Raw genomic sequence first — 20726 nt, forward strand, 5'->3', positions numbered from 1 at the left:
AAATAAATCATTTGATTCTTCTATGAAACGGAATATCCATATAATATTAAAAAAAAAACTTGCTAATTTACAGAAACTGAATGAATAAGAGCATTTCACATAGTTTTCTTTTTCGCTTTTTTTTGTTTGTTTTAAAATTGTTTACCTCGTACAAACCAAGCAATACGTTTATATCAGTTGTTGCTATCAGTTAATGATGAAATATTTGCAAATGAAGAATCACGCGTGTCGATGTAAATAATGTTAAATTTTGTGAGTGATCGATAGCTAAATTAAAAGAAAAATCTAAAGCCAACACTCTCAATGTGCCATCACCAAAGTCCAAATCTTTCATCCATTTAAAATAATAACTAATTCATTTTCTACATATTCTTTTCACTTATTTTGTCACTCTTTTATTCTATACATTATGGAAATATTTATTTAAATCTAACAAAATAACATAAGTTATAGTTATAAATGTAGATTAAATACTCAATTTATGTTTAAAGTATATGTAAATCATTCACTGATAAAACAATATAGATCATTCTTACTTTAATTACTATATATAATCAACAAGATTAAAAAATAACTCTAAATTTGTTATATTTTGTTACGCTAAATATAATTTTTAAATAATGTTACCAACATTAAACTACTTGAATGATGATAAAATTTTAATTTAGAAGGTTTGATTAAATTTTAAATATTTATAAATTTTTGTATTTTTATTTAACTTTTCTTTGACTTGATTTTTATCTTTATCTTTTCATATTTAATTTATCAATCAGTTCTTCATTTTTGTAATATTTTTCGATTCATCAGTTAATTCGATTGTTTCTCTTAAAGAATAAATTTACCGGTGAGTAAAAATTGATGAATTAGAAAAAAAAAACAGGGATCACAGTATTTATCAATAATAAAATAAAATCATAAAATATTGAAGTAAAAATAAATTTATTTTAAATATTTAATAAAATAAAATGTATTCCAATAAAAAATAATTAAAAGCATATAAATTTATATTATTTTTATAATTTAATGAAATAAATAAATAAATATGGTGAAGAATTTAAGTTCACACATTTTTTTTAAATTAAAAATAATTACGTTTTTTTAAATATAATATATATATATATATATATATTTAGATTGTTAAATTAAGTTATCTATACCCAAAACACATCATAAGAAGCCGACATAGAAACTACACGTGGCAGGCAATGTCTGACAACTACGTATAGGTGTACCGTATATATAAGATGGAAATTCTGAACAGCATCGTAGAGTGTATCCACTTCCAAAACATGTTTCTACACTCAATTATTTTTTTGAAAGCCGTGACATTACTTTAATTTATTTACTTCTTCCATTCCATTATCTGATGTATAACTTTATTAAAAATAATCAATTTAATTATATTCAACTTTTTTATCGCGTATTTTCTTCTTCAAGTTTTGGTTTCTAGAATAATATGTTAAATTAAACACTTTACTATTTTGTGTAAAACCTATCATTTTAACTTTCTTAGATCTTTGATGTTTTCTGCCACACATCATTAACATGATTTACAAAATTATTTTTTTTCTTTTACATATGAAACAAATTTTTACAATAAAATTAGGATTTCAATAAATTTTACAGCCCCAATTTTTTTTAATTTAATATTCAATAAAAAATTCATTATTTTAACTGATATTTATATTTTGGAATAAATATGTTTTGTCTCTCAAATTTCAGTGAAGTTTAGAATTAATCCCTCTTCAAAAATTTTGATCAATTTAATCTTTTATCTTAAAAAATGCATGAATTTAGTATTTTTAACCAATTTTTGTTATACTTAACTGACGTTTTAAGCGCGTTTTAAGTGCATTTCATGATAGTATTTGAATTGTTTGCACCGTTTGACATATTTTCATTTCAATGTTAACCCAAATATTATAATAAAATGCGTTTAAAATGTCAAATAAACTTAACAAAATTTGATAAAAATGACTAAATTCACGTATTTATAAAGATGAATGACTAAATTGATATAATGTTTCCCAAAGGGACTAATTCCAAAATTCATTGAAACTTGGACAAAAACATATTTAATCCTTATATTTTTATATATTTTTTTCCATATCCAAATTATTTTAATTCTTCAAATAAATTAGTTATTACCATCCAAAATATTATAAAAATTACTTGGTATTAATATCCATGCAAGTATTTAATGATGTTATGTGATGCAGAGGTCAATAAACGTTTTCAAAAAAACACAAGTAGAGAATGTTAAGTATATATCTTATTATACCTAGTCTATTTGCAACATTAAATGTGAATGAATATTCATTACAACAATATCTACTACACCTAGACCGTTTTTTTTTTTTTTCAATTCAATATTAGTAAATCATCATTCTCTTCTCCTATTATTTCTTCATCATTGTTGTTCAAAAATTATTAATGGTTTAATATCTATTTCAAAAAATACAAATTAACATGTTTTTTAAACATAAAAAAAAAAACACTTCAACAAGCTTTATTCACTCAAGTGATGTTCTCAAATAATTTAGAAGTTACTTTCGACTATCTTTTTCTTTTTTGTTTTTACGTTAATAAGAATGTGGTAGCTTTTAAATTTTGAAATAATAAAATGTAAAATTACCAACCAAAACAACATTAAATTCATTTTCTCCATACTAAATTGGGATGTGCGATAAAACCAACTTTAAGTGTCTTATTTTTCTCACACTTTTAAGGAATTTAAGGATTGAGGAAGGTAAAGTTAAAAACACCGAAAAAATCATTTAAAGATTCATTTGATCACTTCAAAGAATCCAACTTATTTTTCAAATACTTAAGAGTAAGACAAAAGTATATTTCCCTCTAACGAACATCAATTTCAAACCATGCATGTATTTCTATAAAGAAGGAAATGAAAAAAAAATAGTATAAAGAGAAAAGGATAACACTTACTTAGAGCAAAACCTAAAAATGATTTCTTCACAAAGTTTCTCAACTTAACTTAAAATTAAAAGTTCTCAGAGAATTAAAGAAGGGCTTTAATATTGGAATTCTTAAATAAGGAGAACAAAAATTTAAAGATGATAAAATAAGGGAAAATAAATTTTTTATTTTAAAAGAAGGGTTTTACAATTATTATTTATGATGTACGGATTCGATATGTGTATCATATACGACATGTATCTGATATGTTTACGTTTATTTTGAAAACAATAGGATACGATACATGATATATACATGTTGAAACATGTATAATAATTCTTAAAAATATGATAAATATATAATTGATATTGTGTAAGTCCAAATTAAAATCATATGTATTAAAGTTGTCAACATAAAAATTTATAAATCATTATCACCATAAAATTATTATTGTTTTATAGATTAAATACTTCATTGATAAGTATTAGTAAAATATCCTAAAATATCAGACACAGATACATGATTTAAGTTGAAGTATCAGTGCATTATAGTTTATTATTGACATCATATCTCGCTAAGTCGACAACCTACAATAATAATTATTTTTATTCGTAGATAACCATTCTATCTTCAACTCATCTTTTATGGGTATGACACAAACCCTTTTTAATATTAAAGAATAAGATTTAAAATAGATAAAAAATTATAATTGTATTTTTATTAAATATATATATATATATATATATATATATATATATATATATATATATATATATATATATATATATATATCGAAACGACTTTATTTTTCTAAAATAGTTATTTCTATAAAATAAAATTTTTCAATGTATCTTTATCTTATTTTTCGTATAATTTTTTGATAATTTATTTTCTAAAGTCATGAAGAGATTATTATTTATCAAATATTATTGTGTGAATCTAAATTAAAATTATATTTATTAAATGTTAAAAAATAAAAAATTATAAATTATTATTATCATAAAAATATTACTTCTTTGTAAATTAGACGGTTCACCAATAAATACTAATATTTTAAAATATTATATACAAATACATAAAAATATAAATACATTTATATCATAATCTAAATTAAAGTATTAATGCATAATAAGTCACATGTTTGCTCAGTCGAAAAAAAATATTAGTCTAAATCTATAATAATTTTTTATGTATTAAGTTTGGTTTATTGAGAAAAGTTATTGTAAGTTTATTTTACAGTAAATAGACATGGTTCTATTTATTATTGGTATTTAATTATTTTAAATTAATATTTGACCAGTTTAACATTGATAAATACATATTTATTACTCTAAAATAAAATTAAATATTTTTTGTTTTCTTACTTTTTATATCTCCTCGCATTAAAGAAATTGAACTAAAATTAATTAACTATTATACGACTTAATTATAACTTTGAATATTATCCCACAACTATCTTCTTTCAATTTAATTCAAACAACGTTTTCGATGAGTTGGTCCTTTTTTTTCAATATAAAATTCTAATCAACGACTGTTAAAAATGTATTTTAATGTGATTAATAAAATGAATTAATTTAAATTGTATTTGTTTGAGTCAAGAGAAGATACACATTTATGAAAAATATTTAAACTATCAATTAATTAAAATTAATTGTTTATATGACTTTTAAAATAATTACAGTACAGGTGTATAGGCTATTTTATTCGACTTAAATATGAAAACGTTTGTATGAAAGAGTGAAATTCCTAAACTGTTCAAAAATTTATTTTTCAACTGGCATATACAAAGACGTTTTATTTTTATTTTTAAGTTTTCTACATAAGAAATATAAATCTTTTCAATACTTTTAAAATGATTAGATGTATTTATTAAATTAAAGTCAATGTTTTTTAGCACATGCTTATTACAAACTCACATAAATTATAGATACAAGAAGTACAATTTTAATATTGAAGCTAGTCGTCTATGTCAAGTTCAATTAGTATTAGTTTCTTCTAAATGAAAGATAGAATCTGGACATACTTTTTTATTTTATAGTTTTTTTTTTCAGTTTTATTTTAGTTAAAATTAATTTTTTATTTCGACAATTTGTACTAAAGTCAACATAAAAGTATAATCTTAATTAAAGAATAACACCAAAATAATAACTCAAATGACTTGTTTTTCTAACTTGTTATTTTTCATTATTAAAAATACTTGTTATTGTGTGAATATAAAATAAAATTATATGTATCAAAATTATTAACATAAAAAATTATAATTTATTATTATTAATATAAAAATATTACAAATTTATAAATTAAATAGTTTAATGTTATACATTAGTATAGTATCATAAAGTATCATATATTAATACATGTAAAATATGATTATTCGCATTCTATTTGGTACTCTAGTTGCAGAAAAGAAAGTTTTCTTCTTTTTAACTATTATTTTAAATTACCAAATGGCAATGCACATTTTTCTCTAATACACTATTCAGTATTTATGGTAGAGAGCGAGGAAACAAGACATTTATCACGTTTCTTAAATTTTAATTAATATTTTGCATAAAAATTGAAATATTTATTTAAAATTTACTAAAAATTAGCCCTGCATTTAATTTTCAATAACAATTTAAAATAACGCCTCTAAGAAATTATAGTAATTAATTTACCATATAAAATTTATACATTAAATAAATACTTGTAATAAAGTCGTAGCATAAACAAAATGGAAATATTAATTAAAGCATGTATTAAAACTACTTTACTACTTTATTAATTACATAGTAATAATGGTATTAAAATAATACCTCTAATAAATTCACACTATAAAAATATTTATATATTAAAAGTGATACTTCTTTAAGCATTGGCCTTCGAGAAATAAAGAAATCAACTTTGAGGTCCTGTGATGTAATAACTGTATTGTCAGATTACAAAATTGCCCTTTACACATTTTGTTTTTCTTTTTTATTCTTTTCAACGTGATTGTGAGGGTAAAACTACTCTCTTACCGAAACAGTAGGTTGCAGGTAACCAGTCTACCACGTTCAACTCAAGGGTCTTAATCTTGACGGCGTTATTAACAGTATATTTATTAAGGGATTTTAAAAATATGAAATGATTAAAGTAGTTTTTTTTTTTTTTTTTTTTTTTTTTATACCTAGCCGAAACACATAAACTCATGTCTATATATTCTTTTACTACGCTAAATTTTTATAGATTTTTTTTTTACAATTCTAATTATTGTATAAAAAGAATGAAATTAAATATACATTATATAACAGAAAAACTCCCCCATTTTCTTCACCTATATTTCTTTCTTCATGCACATAATATATTTATTGCAATTCATTACACACAACACATACAAGTAACTATTGAAACCATTTTTTAACTTAAAAATATACAGTGATAAACTATAATTAACAAATCACAACAATTTTTTTTTATTCAAATCTAATATTCAACAACCATATATAGATATGTACTTCAAGGATATTCAACGTACAAAATATCAGTAAACATTATACATTATAACTCATTAAAAAAAAAAACATAAACCAATCATGTATATAAACTAATATTCAATTTACAGAAATATTCACATTTAATAGGTTAAATAACGAGAATCATTTTTAATAGTTTGAACGAAAATACGCTTACTTAAGCAAAATTAATGTAGAAACTAGGTTGAGTTACAATATTATTTTGTCTTCAACAAAAATATAGTTGAAAACAAGGTTATTTTTAACTTTTTTTTTCTTGAGTAAAAAATCTTTTATTTGAGTGAAAATAGACAAATAATAAGGGTTGTGTCTCTGTTCTAGTTTTAGTTTTGCATGAGCGAAAATTCTCAAATCATTTGCTTGAGTGCGAATATAAGAGAAATCAGTCCTAAAAACAAAATCAAACAAAATTTCAATAATAATTCCAAAAACATTTTAATAATTCAAGTTTTAAATAATTCAAATAATTGATCCAAAACATAATTATCTCAAGCATAATTCTCTACTTATTCTCAAAGTATGCATTTTAGACACAAGTTAATTTTATAGACTATCTTTAGAAAAAATATAAAAGTCCACTTTATTTGTCATATTCAAAATTAATTTAAGAAAATTCTATAATTTGTAAAACTAATGTGGAAAAAGGAATAAGGACTCAACTTCAGTCATTGTCACTGTTACAAGAATCATTTAATGTGTTTTTCGTTTCAAACATCCACTCTCTAAACTTTGATGGTATGATATACGGTAGAAGATAACAGATTTGATAACACAAAATACAAATCACTTAAGTATTTGTGAAATTTATAGAGTTTTCTGTCCATCACATAGTAGTTACCGTTATAAATTGTTGTCAATTATGTGAGATTACAATATCAAAATTTATGCAACAATTATAATTTGATTAACAAATTGATCACATCTATGAAAATAATTGACCATGTAAATACCTCATATTATCCCACATATCACATATTTGAGAAATTTCTAACATTCTCCCATTTGTCCCATTTGTCCATTATCTAGAAACTAAATACAAGAATCATGGTGACATGTCCTCCAAAGGTGAGTATTATCTCACATGTATTATAATATATCAAGTCTCTTGTCAAAGACTCTTAACTATAATGAATAAACCATGTGTTTATGTTGGATCAAATGAAAATTTTCAAAATAAACAAATATGTGCACAACAAAATGAGAAAAATTGAATAAAATTTTTATCAAGAGTAAAAATAATTGTCACTTAAGTGATCAAATGATAGTTTTCTACATTCAAGATTTAGTCATTGTACTTAATTGTTGCTCGAGTAAAAACTCGCAATGTTCAAGTGAAATATGAAAAAAATAGTAAATTTTTATGAAGTTTCAATAAAACAAAACTATTTTTGACCAATTCAATCGTCTTAGAAAGCTTAAAATACATTTTAATATCTAATATCTAGCAAAAACAAAAACGCAAATTACTCAAAAATAGTTAATGATACTCATTTTGATCCTCTAATCCATTGTCAAGTTCAAAAATCAACATAAATATCAATTTCATTTTAATGTACAACTCATTAATTCATATAAATATCCCTGATATACAAATCAACAAAAGAATTACACTTTGGAATAATTTTCTTGTTTGGAAGTTTGTAGTTCAAGTAATATCTATAGAGGGCATTTTTGTATTTTAGGGTCCATTTGACCTTAAATTTGTAAAATAGGGTCCATTGAAATCTTTTTTGTTAAACAGGGTTAAGTCGTCAGGGTGGAGGACGACATTACAAGTGAAGTTGTCCTCCACCCCGCCGATTTCTTTTTTTTTTTTTAAAAAAACAAAACCGTCTTATATAAAAACGGTTTCTGTTTACATGAAAAGTGAAGTCGTTCTCTTGAATAACGACTTCACTTTTCTTTTCTTTTTTTACATTTTTTTTTACATAAACATCATGTCTGTGAGGAGCCTTAATTGCAAGGCTAAGAATTTTCACACTTGGCTCCAAAGTTTCTGAATTATTCACCATACATATAAAAGTTAGGCACCGAAAATGTAGTAAAAAATTCAACCATATATAGATTCAATTGTTCGTTGGATTTCACAAAATGAAATCATGTTTTGTGTATAATCCATTAAACTTACACATTTGCATTACCAAATAATTACAGATCTGATAATCATGATTCTTCACTATAAAATCATCATCAGTACCAATGTTAACAACTAACATGAAAAATGAGATATTCGAGTCCCCAAAGAGGGCATGGATTTTTTTATTGCTTTTTCTTTTCTCAAATGGTGAAGAATGACACATTTGTTGGCTTTTACCACTGTGATTCATATGTTTACGATCAGAATCACAAACGAAAAAAAAAAATGAAACCGTAAAAAAAAAGGAAAAGTGAAGTCGTCATGTACAAAGACGACTTCACTTTCCATGTAAAGAGAAACCGTTCTCTCATAAGACAACTTTGCTTTAAAAAAAAAATAGAGAAATCGGTTGGGTGAAGGACGACTTCACCTGTAATGTCGTCCTCCACCCTAACGACTTAACCCTATTTGACAAAAAAAATTCAATGGACCCAACTTTACAAATTTAACATCAAATGGACCCTATTTTACAAAAAAGCCATCTATAGAGAGTTGAAAGTTCTCCAAAATTCTATATTATCAAATTTCATTCATTAGTTAAACTAGTTGATAGAGTTATTTTTCTGGATTGACCAAACAAAAACTGGTCTAAACACAAGCAAAGTGAATTCAAATATTTTAAAAAAGTAACACTTTAAATTACAATTTGAACGAATGAAAATGAACTTAAACATGTTAATTGATGTATAATACAATTTGACTCTGGAAATGACAAAAAATAAAGTGTGATAAATTTCAGAAAGAAAAATAAAAAGAGGAAGAGAGAAGTTGTTAGAAAAAGAAATAAAAAAAGTAAAAACAAAGGACAATCAAATTGAAACCAATGAATTATGAAAAAAAAAAAGTATTACAAGTTTCTGTTTTTATGTGTGCTTAATAACACCTCTTCTACAATATTTCACTTTCTTAATTAATACTCACAAAATTTTTAAATATCTTTACATGCATATTTATTCCGATATTGTTCTATTCGAGAGACATTAATGAACAACTTTTTAAGGAAAGTTTGAGTTGTAGTTGATCAACTCTTCCAATAAACTCCATTAAATTAAAGTCTTGTTTAATTTTGTATCCTTTTAATGTACTTTTTTTTTTATTTAAAGCGCAATTATGAATCATGTCATTCTTACAAAGATATTACAAGATTGTCAACGGCGAATTAAATAATAATACTATTTCTAAATCAATTTACTTAATAAAAATTTACATTTACATATTATGGTTGAAAACCTTGTAGTAAAATCAATCTAATTAAAAACTATCTCGCCGTTGAAATTTAAATATCATAAATAACTATGTCCAAATATGGTTTTCATTTTGTTATCACGAAACTTTATGTGGTGATAAACATTTATATGTACTATTATTCATGAATGTGGTGTTGCCTTAAACCTAAAATGTACAAAAAATAATATCTCTTCTATATCACGAGAAATCTCTACGTCACTCACCAAACATTTTCTTATCCAAAGCCATGCATTGTACACACGTAACTGCTAATTACTCACTACCAAAAAAAAAAAAAGTATCCAACAACATAACATATAATCATGCGTAATCCATTTGTGTTTTATACTTTACAATCTTCTCATTTTCCTCGTTGTCTAATGTAATAAACTGCAAAAGTAACTTGTGTTTGGCACGTGTGATCCACTCCCATGATCAATGCTGACAGCACTACCAGTAAAAACATCAACCTTACCGTTTACCTTTCCAAACAAGAAAATTCACCGGTTGCCACTGTCAGGGGCTAAACGGTAACACTGCCCTCATCCCAGAAAAAAAATTCATTCTTTTGTGTATATATACTATACTATACAGCTCCCACCTCCCACCAAACTCAATTATACAAAACCCTGAAGAAAGACACAACAACCATTGTTACTTTCCATTGATTGAGCTAAAGCTTTGGCTTTTCTCGGATAATTTTTCATTGGGTACAAGAAAGTCTCAAACTTTCACCGAAAGAGCAAGGATCTGAGATGTGTGGAGGTGCGATTATCTCCGACTTCATTCCGGCGGGGCCTGCCGGCCGGTCCCGACGGGTGACCCCCGACATCCTGTGGCCGAATTTGAGGAAGCGGTTCTCGAAGCCGCTGCTGGACGATGATTTCGAGGCGGGGTTCAGAGAATTCAAGGATGATTCTGAAATCGAAGATGATGATGATGAGGATGAAGAGGAAGACTTGATGATGGCTGGTGTGAAGAAGCCCGTTGGCTTTTCTCGCCCCAACAAGACTTCTAAGTCTCTCTCTCCTGGTAACTTTACTTTCTGATATCATCCTTTGAGTTTTTGGTTCTGTTTTTCTGTTGTTTTGTTTTGTTTTCTTTAATCCGGAGTTGTGTTGTGGCTTCGGTTTGACATGCATTCCTTGCTTCGTTGCTTTGGTTTCTTTTGGTTGTTGAGTGATGGAAAAGTTATGACTTTTTCATGGTTGTGCCGTTTTTGAAACAAAAAACTGTCGAAGAAATTGACTTTTTTCTTACAGAAAATTTCTTTTGATGTTTGGTTTTCTGGGATGTTAATTTTCCTTTGTTTTTATTCTTCTGGGGATTCTGTTTTTGGAGTTGGCCCGGCATAGGTGGTTTTATTGAAATCGTTGTGGATCTTGTGAGCGTTGAAGAGATTTATATGCTTTATGAAATTTATGTGTAAAAATAGATGGAACATCTTTGTAATCTTGGGGCTTGTTATGTCTATGCACTGTGGATGAAATTTGGGGATTACATTAATTGACTATAGAGCCGTATGTATCGGGGTATGATTTCGTAGATCCAATTAAAGTTGGTTTCAGTTGCTTGTTTAATCATCTCAAGCAAAGTTACAATTTCTTTAGGACTCTTGATAATTTTGTTATGTTGGTAAAGTTGAATTTTGCACTCCACCTTATTGCAAAACTTTTAGGACTTTTTTCTTCTGGGTGATAAAAAATCTAGGAACAGTATTCTTTCCTTTGGCTTTGGCTGGATCATTGACTAGATCAGTGCAGGAATTCATTTGCATGTGCCTTTTGGATTGATTTTGTATTTGAAAATCACGCTTTAAATTCAACTACGCTTTAAATCATCGCATGGTTGACCCTAGTATGGGTGCTATAAATTTGCATAGGATGGTTCACTCTGTTCATTAATTGTTCATTAGTTGATCCAATTTTGGCATTTCATTTAGTACTTCTTTGGTTATTGGTCTGCTAGGTTGTTTCCTTTTTGTTTGCTAAACAATGTTTGCTTGATTTAGATTTCTCGCTGATTAATCCATGAAATTGAAACGATTGTTGTTTAAACTCATCATGTTGTTACATTGTTATTGAAGGATCAACAACTGTAAAATCTGTGGAATCAAAAGGGCAAGCTGAGAAGTGTGCCAAGAGAAAGAGGAAGAACCAATATAGAGGAATTCGTCAGCGTCCATGGGGAAAATGGGCTGCTGAGATCCGTGATCCAAGAAAGGGTGTTCGTGTTTGGCTTGGAACTTTCAGCACTGCTGAAGAAGCTGCAAGAGCTTATGATGCTGAGGCAAGGAGGATCCGTGGCAAGAAGGCCAAGGTGAATTTCCCTGATGAGCCTTCAGCTGTTTCTTCGAAACGCCTCAAGGTGATTCCAGAGGAAAACCTGAAGCCGAAAATGAACCAGTTGTTCAATTTTGGTGACAATATGGAGGAGTACTACAACCAGGTGGAACAGAAGCCAGTGGTGAACCAGTATGTGAACCCTGGTTCGTTCACTGGAAACTGTGTTCAGTTCTCACCAGTTACTCAATCTACTGATGTTACTGCTTATTTCAGTTCTGAGCATTCGAGCAATTCGTTTGATTATTCTGACCTTGGATGGGGTGAACAAGTTCCAAGAACTCCTGAGATCTCATCCATGCTTTCTGCAACTCTGGAGGGTGAATCTCAGTTTGTGCAGGATCAGATTCAGAAGAAAGACAGTGAGAACATGATGCCTGTGCAAGATGATTCTGCAAAGACACTTTCTGAGGAGCTTGCAGACATTGAATCCCAGTTGAAGTTCTTCGAGGCCCCTTTGTTTGATGGAAGCTGGGGTGATGCTTCATTGGCTTCTCTGCTAGGCACTGATGCAACTCAAGATGCTGGAAACCCTTTGAACCTTTGGAGCTTCGACGATCTGCCATCAATGGCAGGCGTTTTCTGAGCAACATTGTATCTCCCTTTATGTAAATAAAGCTACAAGGTAGTTTTTTTTTGTCTCATTCAGATTCTGATAGATCGAGCATTTATCACTAGACCAACTAGACCAACAGCTGACGGTTGACCTAGTTTTAAACGTTCGATCTAAACAATTGTGCTCCCCTCTTGGTGGAACCATCCCTCCATGTTTGTGAATGTAGATTACTAATACTATTATTATTGTGCTTGATTGTGGATTGTTTTCAGGAATGGTGGTCGTGGTGTTGTTCATGGAGTCAGAGGAAGTAACATGCTTAAGGACACGTGTCGTTTATTCTCTTGTAGCTAATGCAGTATAGGTCTATATAGGTTTTTTAGGTATCCTTTGTGAACTCAAAGACCTCGTTTTCAGGGGATTTTCTGCTTGATGTCCATAAGGATTTATGTTATATATGGCCTGAGATACACTCTTGACTGCTGATATAGTTATTATATTAACCTGGTTGTTTTCATTCTGGAAATTCTATTACCATTTATTCAATGCTTTGTTTGGTTGATGATTCTTTTTTGTTTTACTTTTCTGGTTTTTTTTGGTGTGGAAAACCCTTTTTTTTTTCTCTAAACCTGTGTCTTGCATTATTTGTTCTGTTGGGGGTGAACAGAGTTCTACTGATCAAATGTTTTAGGCTTTTGCATTTTCTATGATCTTTTGAATCCAAGAATTGCGTTTGTTTGGAACATTCAGTATCACTAATGAAACAAAAATGATTTTTTGCTATTAGTTTTTACATTTACAAATTACAAACTTGCTTTTCTTATTGAAAGTTTAGCTTTTTACTTTTAATTTCAACCAACCTTTTTGCCTTCTGATACATAATTTAGACTTGTTTTGGTCTAACATAAATCACCCTGTTTTAATATATTGAACAATGAAACATTAAAGATTTGTTACCAGTCAAATGTTTGACAGCCAAAGCACTTAAACTAAGCTAGCATTTAGAAAATTTCAAGCTCGAATGTCAAATGTTCTTCTTTTTACCAGTCAAAGGTTTGTTGTAACTTAGGAAAGCAAAAAGAAAATTAAATGATTTTTAGTGTTATTTCAACGTTTATTATTTGTTTTAGCAATAGCTTAGCATTTAGTATCTGTGTCACAATACTTTCATGGCATTTTTGATTTGTTTTAATATTTTAATGGCATTTTTTACTTGTTTCACCATTTTCATAAAATTGATTATACACTAATATTTGCAAAAATATTTTCAATAATTCTATTAGGTTTTTAAAGGCAACTTTGTGTTGAAAATTATGTGTGGGTGCATCAATAAGAAACATATTCTTAGGATTTCACAAAGAGAACTTTGTACGTTGTTGGCATCACGTGGGAGGCAAAAGTTGAGGTGCAGAGGCACGTGACAGAGTGATCGGAACCAATAAAAATAATCTCAGACCTTGTATTCTCGGTAAAGAATGGAAAGTTAAAGTGCATGACACGATTCCAATCTTAGGTTTACCCGTGTTACCAAATTTAGGTCACTTGCAAAACGACATCATTTTGTTTTGGGATTGCAAAACCTAAAATGCTTTGAATTGCGTACCCTCTGACTACCATGTTCTTGTCACTCATCTGTGTGTGCCATTATAATTTCACAGCCTTTCACGTGATTCTCACACGTGGCACTAAATTTAAGACTTTGGTATTTTAGAAAACTCTTGTTTAAAATGTGATATAATTAGGTGTAAAACTTATTAGTATTTTCTTTCTTTGTTTCTGTTTTTGTGTTGAGCTTATTTTAGTTGTGTCTAGCAACAGCTAAGTCAAATCCATTGACAGTGTTATGGAAATGAAAAAGAATTTGAGAAAGGTGATGAATGGGTTCAATGGTTTCTATAATGGCGGCTATGAAGTTTGTTGTTTTGGTAAAGACCATGGAAAACTTTATCAACTTCTTCCAGCTATCAAAATAATAATAATAATAATAATATATTATTGTCATCATGAATAATTAGACTTTTCTCTGAGTAACGTTCTCTCGCACAAATAACATAATAATTTCCTACAATTAACATGGTTTGGGCAAGAAAAAATTATTATTTTTAATATTTTTAAGGAAATAGCACATTAGTTATAAATTATATTTTATTGTTTCAAAACAACCAAGATCACTCTTATTTTTTTTATAATTAAAATTCTCACTTTTTCTTTCTTTTCTTTTTCTGTTCTTTTTCACTCCTTCATCGAACAAGGGTTTAATAGATAATTCTATTTGGAGAGATAATTGAAACCGAGGATTAATTATAAAATTACGGCTGAATAATAGGTTATAAGTAGAAATTAATCGAGTAATTTATTACTTTAAGGTATATATGATAAATAAACAAGAAAGGAAAAAAAAAAGAAAAAAAGGAGAACCTTCTAACGACGTCAAATATCATTATTTTGATAACTATATCAGTAATTTTCCAGAATTGGATTTGGAATTTACGCCATGAAAGTCACGTTTAAAGTTCAAATGTTAGAATATTCTTTAAATAAAATCACAATTACGTCAAAAAAAAAATCAGAGTGACAAGACTAAGAGTGATTGATTTCCCACACCTTAAAAATAAACAAAAATCTGATCCTGACATATGATTGAAACGTATAATCATACATTTTACTTATTTTTGGTGAAATATAATTTGTTTTATTTTTCTCAAGATGACATTAATTTTTCGGTATGGATGAATGAATAGACATAGGAAATGGGCTTGTCTTGCACCGATTGAGTAACCTTTCCGCCTATGAGCTTAGATGGACCAGATTTGTAAATGGGCTTATAAAGCCTTTTTTCCAAATTTCACGAATTAAAATTGATAGCTTATGAAACTAAATTGAAAATAAATAACTTTAAAGTTTTATCATTTTCTTTAGAAAATAATAATAATATTCTCAATAAATTTCAAGGATTATATCTACCAACTCAAGATACAATCTTTTCAAACATTAAACAGATGAACATAAACGAAAAAGGCCTCTAGTTTTGAAGGATAACCATGAATTAGAGTGATTTTTAAGAGATTCATCATTTTGAGCAGAATCAACCAAACCACTGGAGTATATTTTTATTATAAGAGAAAATAAAAGATAAACAAATTTAATCGTAAATTAACATACACACACACACACATATATATATATATATATATATATATATATATATATATATATATATATATATATATATATATATATATATATATATATATAATTATGATGCAATATTAACATTAAAATACATTTTAAAATTTGTAAAAAAGATATTAATTATTTACCTTAAAAGGAACCCACACACAAAAAAAAATCATTTCATATTTTGAAGAAGTTAAAATAATTAGGAATATTTTAATAAAAAAAATTGGATTTTATAGGAAATAAAAAAAATAAACTTTTAAAGAAATAAAAATATGAGAAATATGGAAACTGAAATCAAGATAAGTTAATGTTATGGGATTTAAAGTACATTTATATATACAAAAGAAAAGATTGTACCCAGTGGGTAAGCATCTATAAAATAGTTTAAGGTTGTGTTCCTTTAGATAGATGGATTTGGGAGAAAGTGTAAAGATGAATTTTTGTAGATTTGAATGAATGAATATGTATGTTTTTTTTGAATGGATTTAGAGAATAAAGTGAGTGGATTTGAAGATGAATTGTATGAAAGTTAGTGAATGATTTAAGTGATGTGATAGATTCAAAAATTGTTTTAATAGATAGAATTTGAAGATTACTAAAATACCCTTAATGATAAAAATATTTAAAATACATTTTAGATTAGTAAAAAATATTATTTAATACATTTTAACAACAAAATAAAAAAAGAAGATAAATTATTATTATTATTATTTTTATAATTATTATTATTATTTGAATTTTTATCATTTATTATTATTACTTAATATTATATTATATATATATATATATATATATATATATATATATATATATATATATATATATATATATATGTCATATGGGGCTTTTAATAGAATAGACATAACAATGCAGGTTCTTCACTCTCTTTCATGAAAAATTCCACCAACCATATATTTTCAGCAATCTTACACAGGGTTATAACTAAAAAAATAAAATGGATAACTGCACATGAAGAAAGAGTATTTTAGTAATGGAGTGATATCTCTCTCAAATCTCCACACTGATGCAAAGATCAGAAAAATTGAGCATCTCCCATTTCCGTGCTTTCTCTCTCTCTCAAATTAGGCGAAACGAACATAAAAATAATTTAAAATCCGCGCTTGCTAATACTTGGAAACAGTAAATCAACGGAAGAGAACACAGCCTAAGACTCTGTTCACTTGAGGAGATGAATTTGGAGAAGAGTGTGAAGATGAATTTGTGTTGATTTGTGTGGATGAATATGTGTGTTTCTTTGAGTGGATTTAGAGGGTGAAGTGAATGGATTTGAAGATGAATTTTGTGAAAGTTAGTGAGTGATTTGAGTGATGTGAAAGATAAAATAAAAAGTTATAATAGATAAAATTTGAAAATTACTAAAATACCTTGATGATAAAAATATATGAAATAATAAATTAGTTAAAAATATTAAATTTTAAAAAATATTATTAAATAAATTTTAAAAAAAATATATTAAATTATTATTATTTTTATAATAAATACTATTATTTAAAATTATTATTAATTATATATATATATATATATATATATATATAAAAGAATCATATTTAGCTGTTAAGAGGTGGGGATATAAAAGTAAATTTATTCCTCATTCTCTCAAATCTTCACTAAACCGAAGGATGTGTTTTGAATGGAATCCCGCAAATTCATCTTCATCCATCTGTGCAAATCCTCTAAAACGCACACAACTTTTTTTTATAATCCGTCGTCGTGAATCAGCGTATTAAATCAATCATTTGATACGAACAGAGCCTAAGAGTATAAATGGTTTAATAAAAAGGATATTTGAATATTTTATTAGAAAATTAGACTATAGATATATTTTTATTATTTGAATTTTATTTTATAAGAACTACCATTTTTATTAATTATCTTTATCTTCTTTTTAGATTTCCGAATCTTTCATTTGTTTGATAATCAAAGTACGCCATAGGAATTATGAGGAAGAGTAGTACTATGCAATCAGAATATCAAACAACAAACAAAGTTCATCTTTTGACTTTCAAATCTTTTAATCAGATTTATTGCATGTGAGAATTGTTGGGCTTACATGTGAAGTTCTAAGGCTTAAGATGGATCTTTGTTCGATTAGAATGGTTAAAGTGCGATTAGATCGTTGATATGAGTTTTTTATGTGTAGATATTATATCCTGTGTTAGTAAAACTATTTAAAGGTAGGGGAGCTCTTTCTAGTAGTGCCTCACAATCTAGATAAGGAGAACTAGTGTTTTATAATAGTGATTAAAGTGTTTAATTGGATGTGATGAATTGTAATACATCGTCTGATCGAGAGTAAAGTAATTACAAAGATCATTTATATATTGAAATCATGGGAATGTTGATCCTTCTAGTGTGTACATGTGGATTAAACTGTTTTTGGTAAATTATCTGTTCAATTGTTGAGTTAAAGTATTGATTTTAAATTGATGTGTTGATGAGTATGTATGTTTTAAACGATGAAAGTTGGCATTTAAGTTATAATCTATCAAATTGGATAAATTGATACTATATGAGAATGTTTTAAGTTAACTTATACTTATTTTAATTTAAGAAGAGTAAAAATAACTCAGCTAGGCTAATTGACCAACTTGATATTGATAATTGGCATTATCATGTTTTTGTTTTATTTATTTTTATGTTTTATTTTTTTTATTTTATTTGATATTTCAAGTTTTATTGAATAAAAGTGGAAAATATAAATGCTTGGAATATAATTTTCAAAAAAGTGAAAATCTCAGAGATTTGGAAAGATTTTTTACATAATAAGTAAAATATTGACTAGTCAAATATTATCAAGTTGGACTGAGCCGTTCGGCTGTTAATTGTTTGACTTATGTATTGTTGAGCCATTTGGGTTGATTAGTGATGCGATAAATGAATTATGATGAAGGTATATTATATGAGAAGTTGAATGAGTAATTTAAACTATAAAAGTTTTGTAAGATTGAAACTTTATACATATTTAGCTTATTATAATTGTAATAGTTGTTGTCTATTATGTTGTGATTTGTCTATTTGCTATGATTGTATATTATGTGAGTTAATAATGATCCAAGTAGGAGAGGTGTGCACTAGTGAAGCTCCAAATGGTATTACGAGAGAGTAGTTATTTATATAATATTTATATTTATAAAGAATATATTTTTATGTAGAGATATTTTCATATTTTAATTAATTTTAGGCTTTTTTGTTTAAAATACTTATAAAAATGTTGTATTTTTGGTGAAGTTGAGTGTTTTTCCCTAGGAAAAGAATATTAAAATGTAAACTATAAATAAGCTATTCATTAGTTATAACACCTATAATAGTATTTTATTATGTTATAATTTACTTATTCATCGAATACTTTAATTTCCATTAAACAACTTCATCTCGATTATATAAGATATAAGATAGTTTGAATAATGCAACACATGCCTCATGTGTGGACATTATCCATCAATATGTACCCATCAATCTAATTAAATAATTTGTATACAACCTTTTTCTTCAAAACAAACAACTTTAACGTTTGAATTTCAAAGTGAAATAAATATATAAATTAAAGCGCATTGTTTAAATTTGTAGTGAAAAAATGTTTAGTCAAAATTCAAAAATTAATAATCTGTCACGTGTCTAGTTAATGTGTAATTTTTTTCATAGATTAACAATTTATCTTCTTAATAACTTTTCAACTATTTCATAACCTGAGAAAACCACCTTCAATTTTGAAGAGTCTAAAAGAAAAAATAAGTTCTTTAGAAATGTCTTAACACAAATTTTCAAATAAAAAATTAGACGTGGGTAAATCAGTATAAATGTTGACATCTTTATATTTTATTTTTCACTTAAAATTAAAATAAAAGAGATATTACAAGTTTAGTCATAAAGCATTTTTTCCTTGGTCAAAGACTTTTTGCTGTCTTTCAAACATCCACACACTTCGTGTAAAAGAAAAAAAAAACACCAACTTAAAGTTTCATAATGAAACAAAATAATATATTTCAAGCACTCAATCTGAATTTTTTATATTGTTTGACTTTTAGCTAACTTTAATACTTAAAAGATCATTTTTGAATTCGAGTTCCGATTTTATAAAACTCTAACGAAGAAAAAATGGAAATTGCTCTCAGAAACGCAACCTCCCATGTGTTTGACAGAGATTTTATTATATTCGAAGTATTCCAGAAAAAATTGGTCACTCATAAATATTATTATCTAAGAATTTGTCGTTAAAATTAAGATGTTATCAAATGACAGTCATGAAGAGAACATAAAGAAGTGTTAGAGTAACTCACTCGTGGTTTTTATTTATTTATAAGATAATGGTTGGCTTAGTTCATGCCATGTCGAATAAATTACATCTATAATGGCATCATGTAAGTGTGGCATTCACACAAACACCATGAAGGCATTAGGGTGTGGCTCTGACATGTTGTACAATAATGTTTGGTAGGAAATTATTCAGCATCTCTGAAGGCACCAATTTTGTCAGAAACGTAAGACAGTGACGTGACAAGATGGAGATGGCAAATCCAAATCCATAGCATGCCATCAAACAAAACAAAACCCATTTACAACATCTAACATTGAGGATCACTTCACTTTCTCTTCATCCTCTAATTTTCAAATCTTAATCATTCCATCTTTTCTATCAACTCAATTAACTCATATTCATCATCTTCAAATTTATTATACAATATATGTGATAATGGAATGCGCAAGAATTTTATTATCTGGTGGAAACTTCATATTCTTCGATGTCTCTCATTTTGATAACATCATCAACAAATATATATTAATTTGTACCCATCAAATCGCGTTGACTAAGCCAAATTAAACACCAAGTAAACTCAAAATGATTGTTCACACTA

General features: G+C 27.0%; 1 protein-coding gene across 1 annotated transcript; it reads left to right on the plus strand.

Annotated features, from left to right (window-relative positions):
• Positions 1-10368: 10368 nt before the first annotated feature.
• Positions 10369-13218, plus strand: LOC114166070 (ethylene-responsive transcription factor RAP2-12-like). The gene is made up of 3 exons (XM_028050724.1): positions 10369-10806; positions 11861-12741; positions 12945-13218. The coding sequence occupies exons 1-2, from the start codon at positions 10530-10532 to the stop codon at positions 12700-12702; spliced, it is 1119 nt and encodes a 372-aa protein (XP_027906525.1). The 5' UTR covers positions 10369-10529; the 3' UTR covers positions 12703-12741; positions 12945-13218.
• The last annotated feature ends 7508 nt before the right edge of the window (positions 13219-20726 follow it).

This window comes from Vigna unguiculata, chromosome 10 (assembly GCF_004118075.2).
Source record: "Vigna unguiculata cultivar IT97K-499-35 chromosome 10, ASM411807v1, whole genome shotgun sequence".
Lineage (NCBI taxonomy): Eukaryota > Viridiplantae > Streptophyta > Magnoliopsida > Fabales > Fabaceae > Vigna > Vigna unguiculata.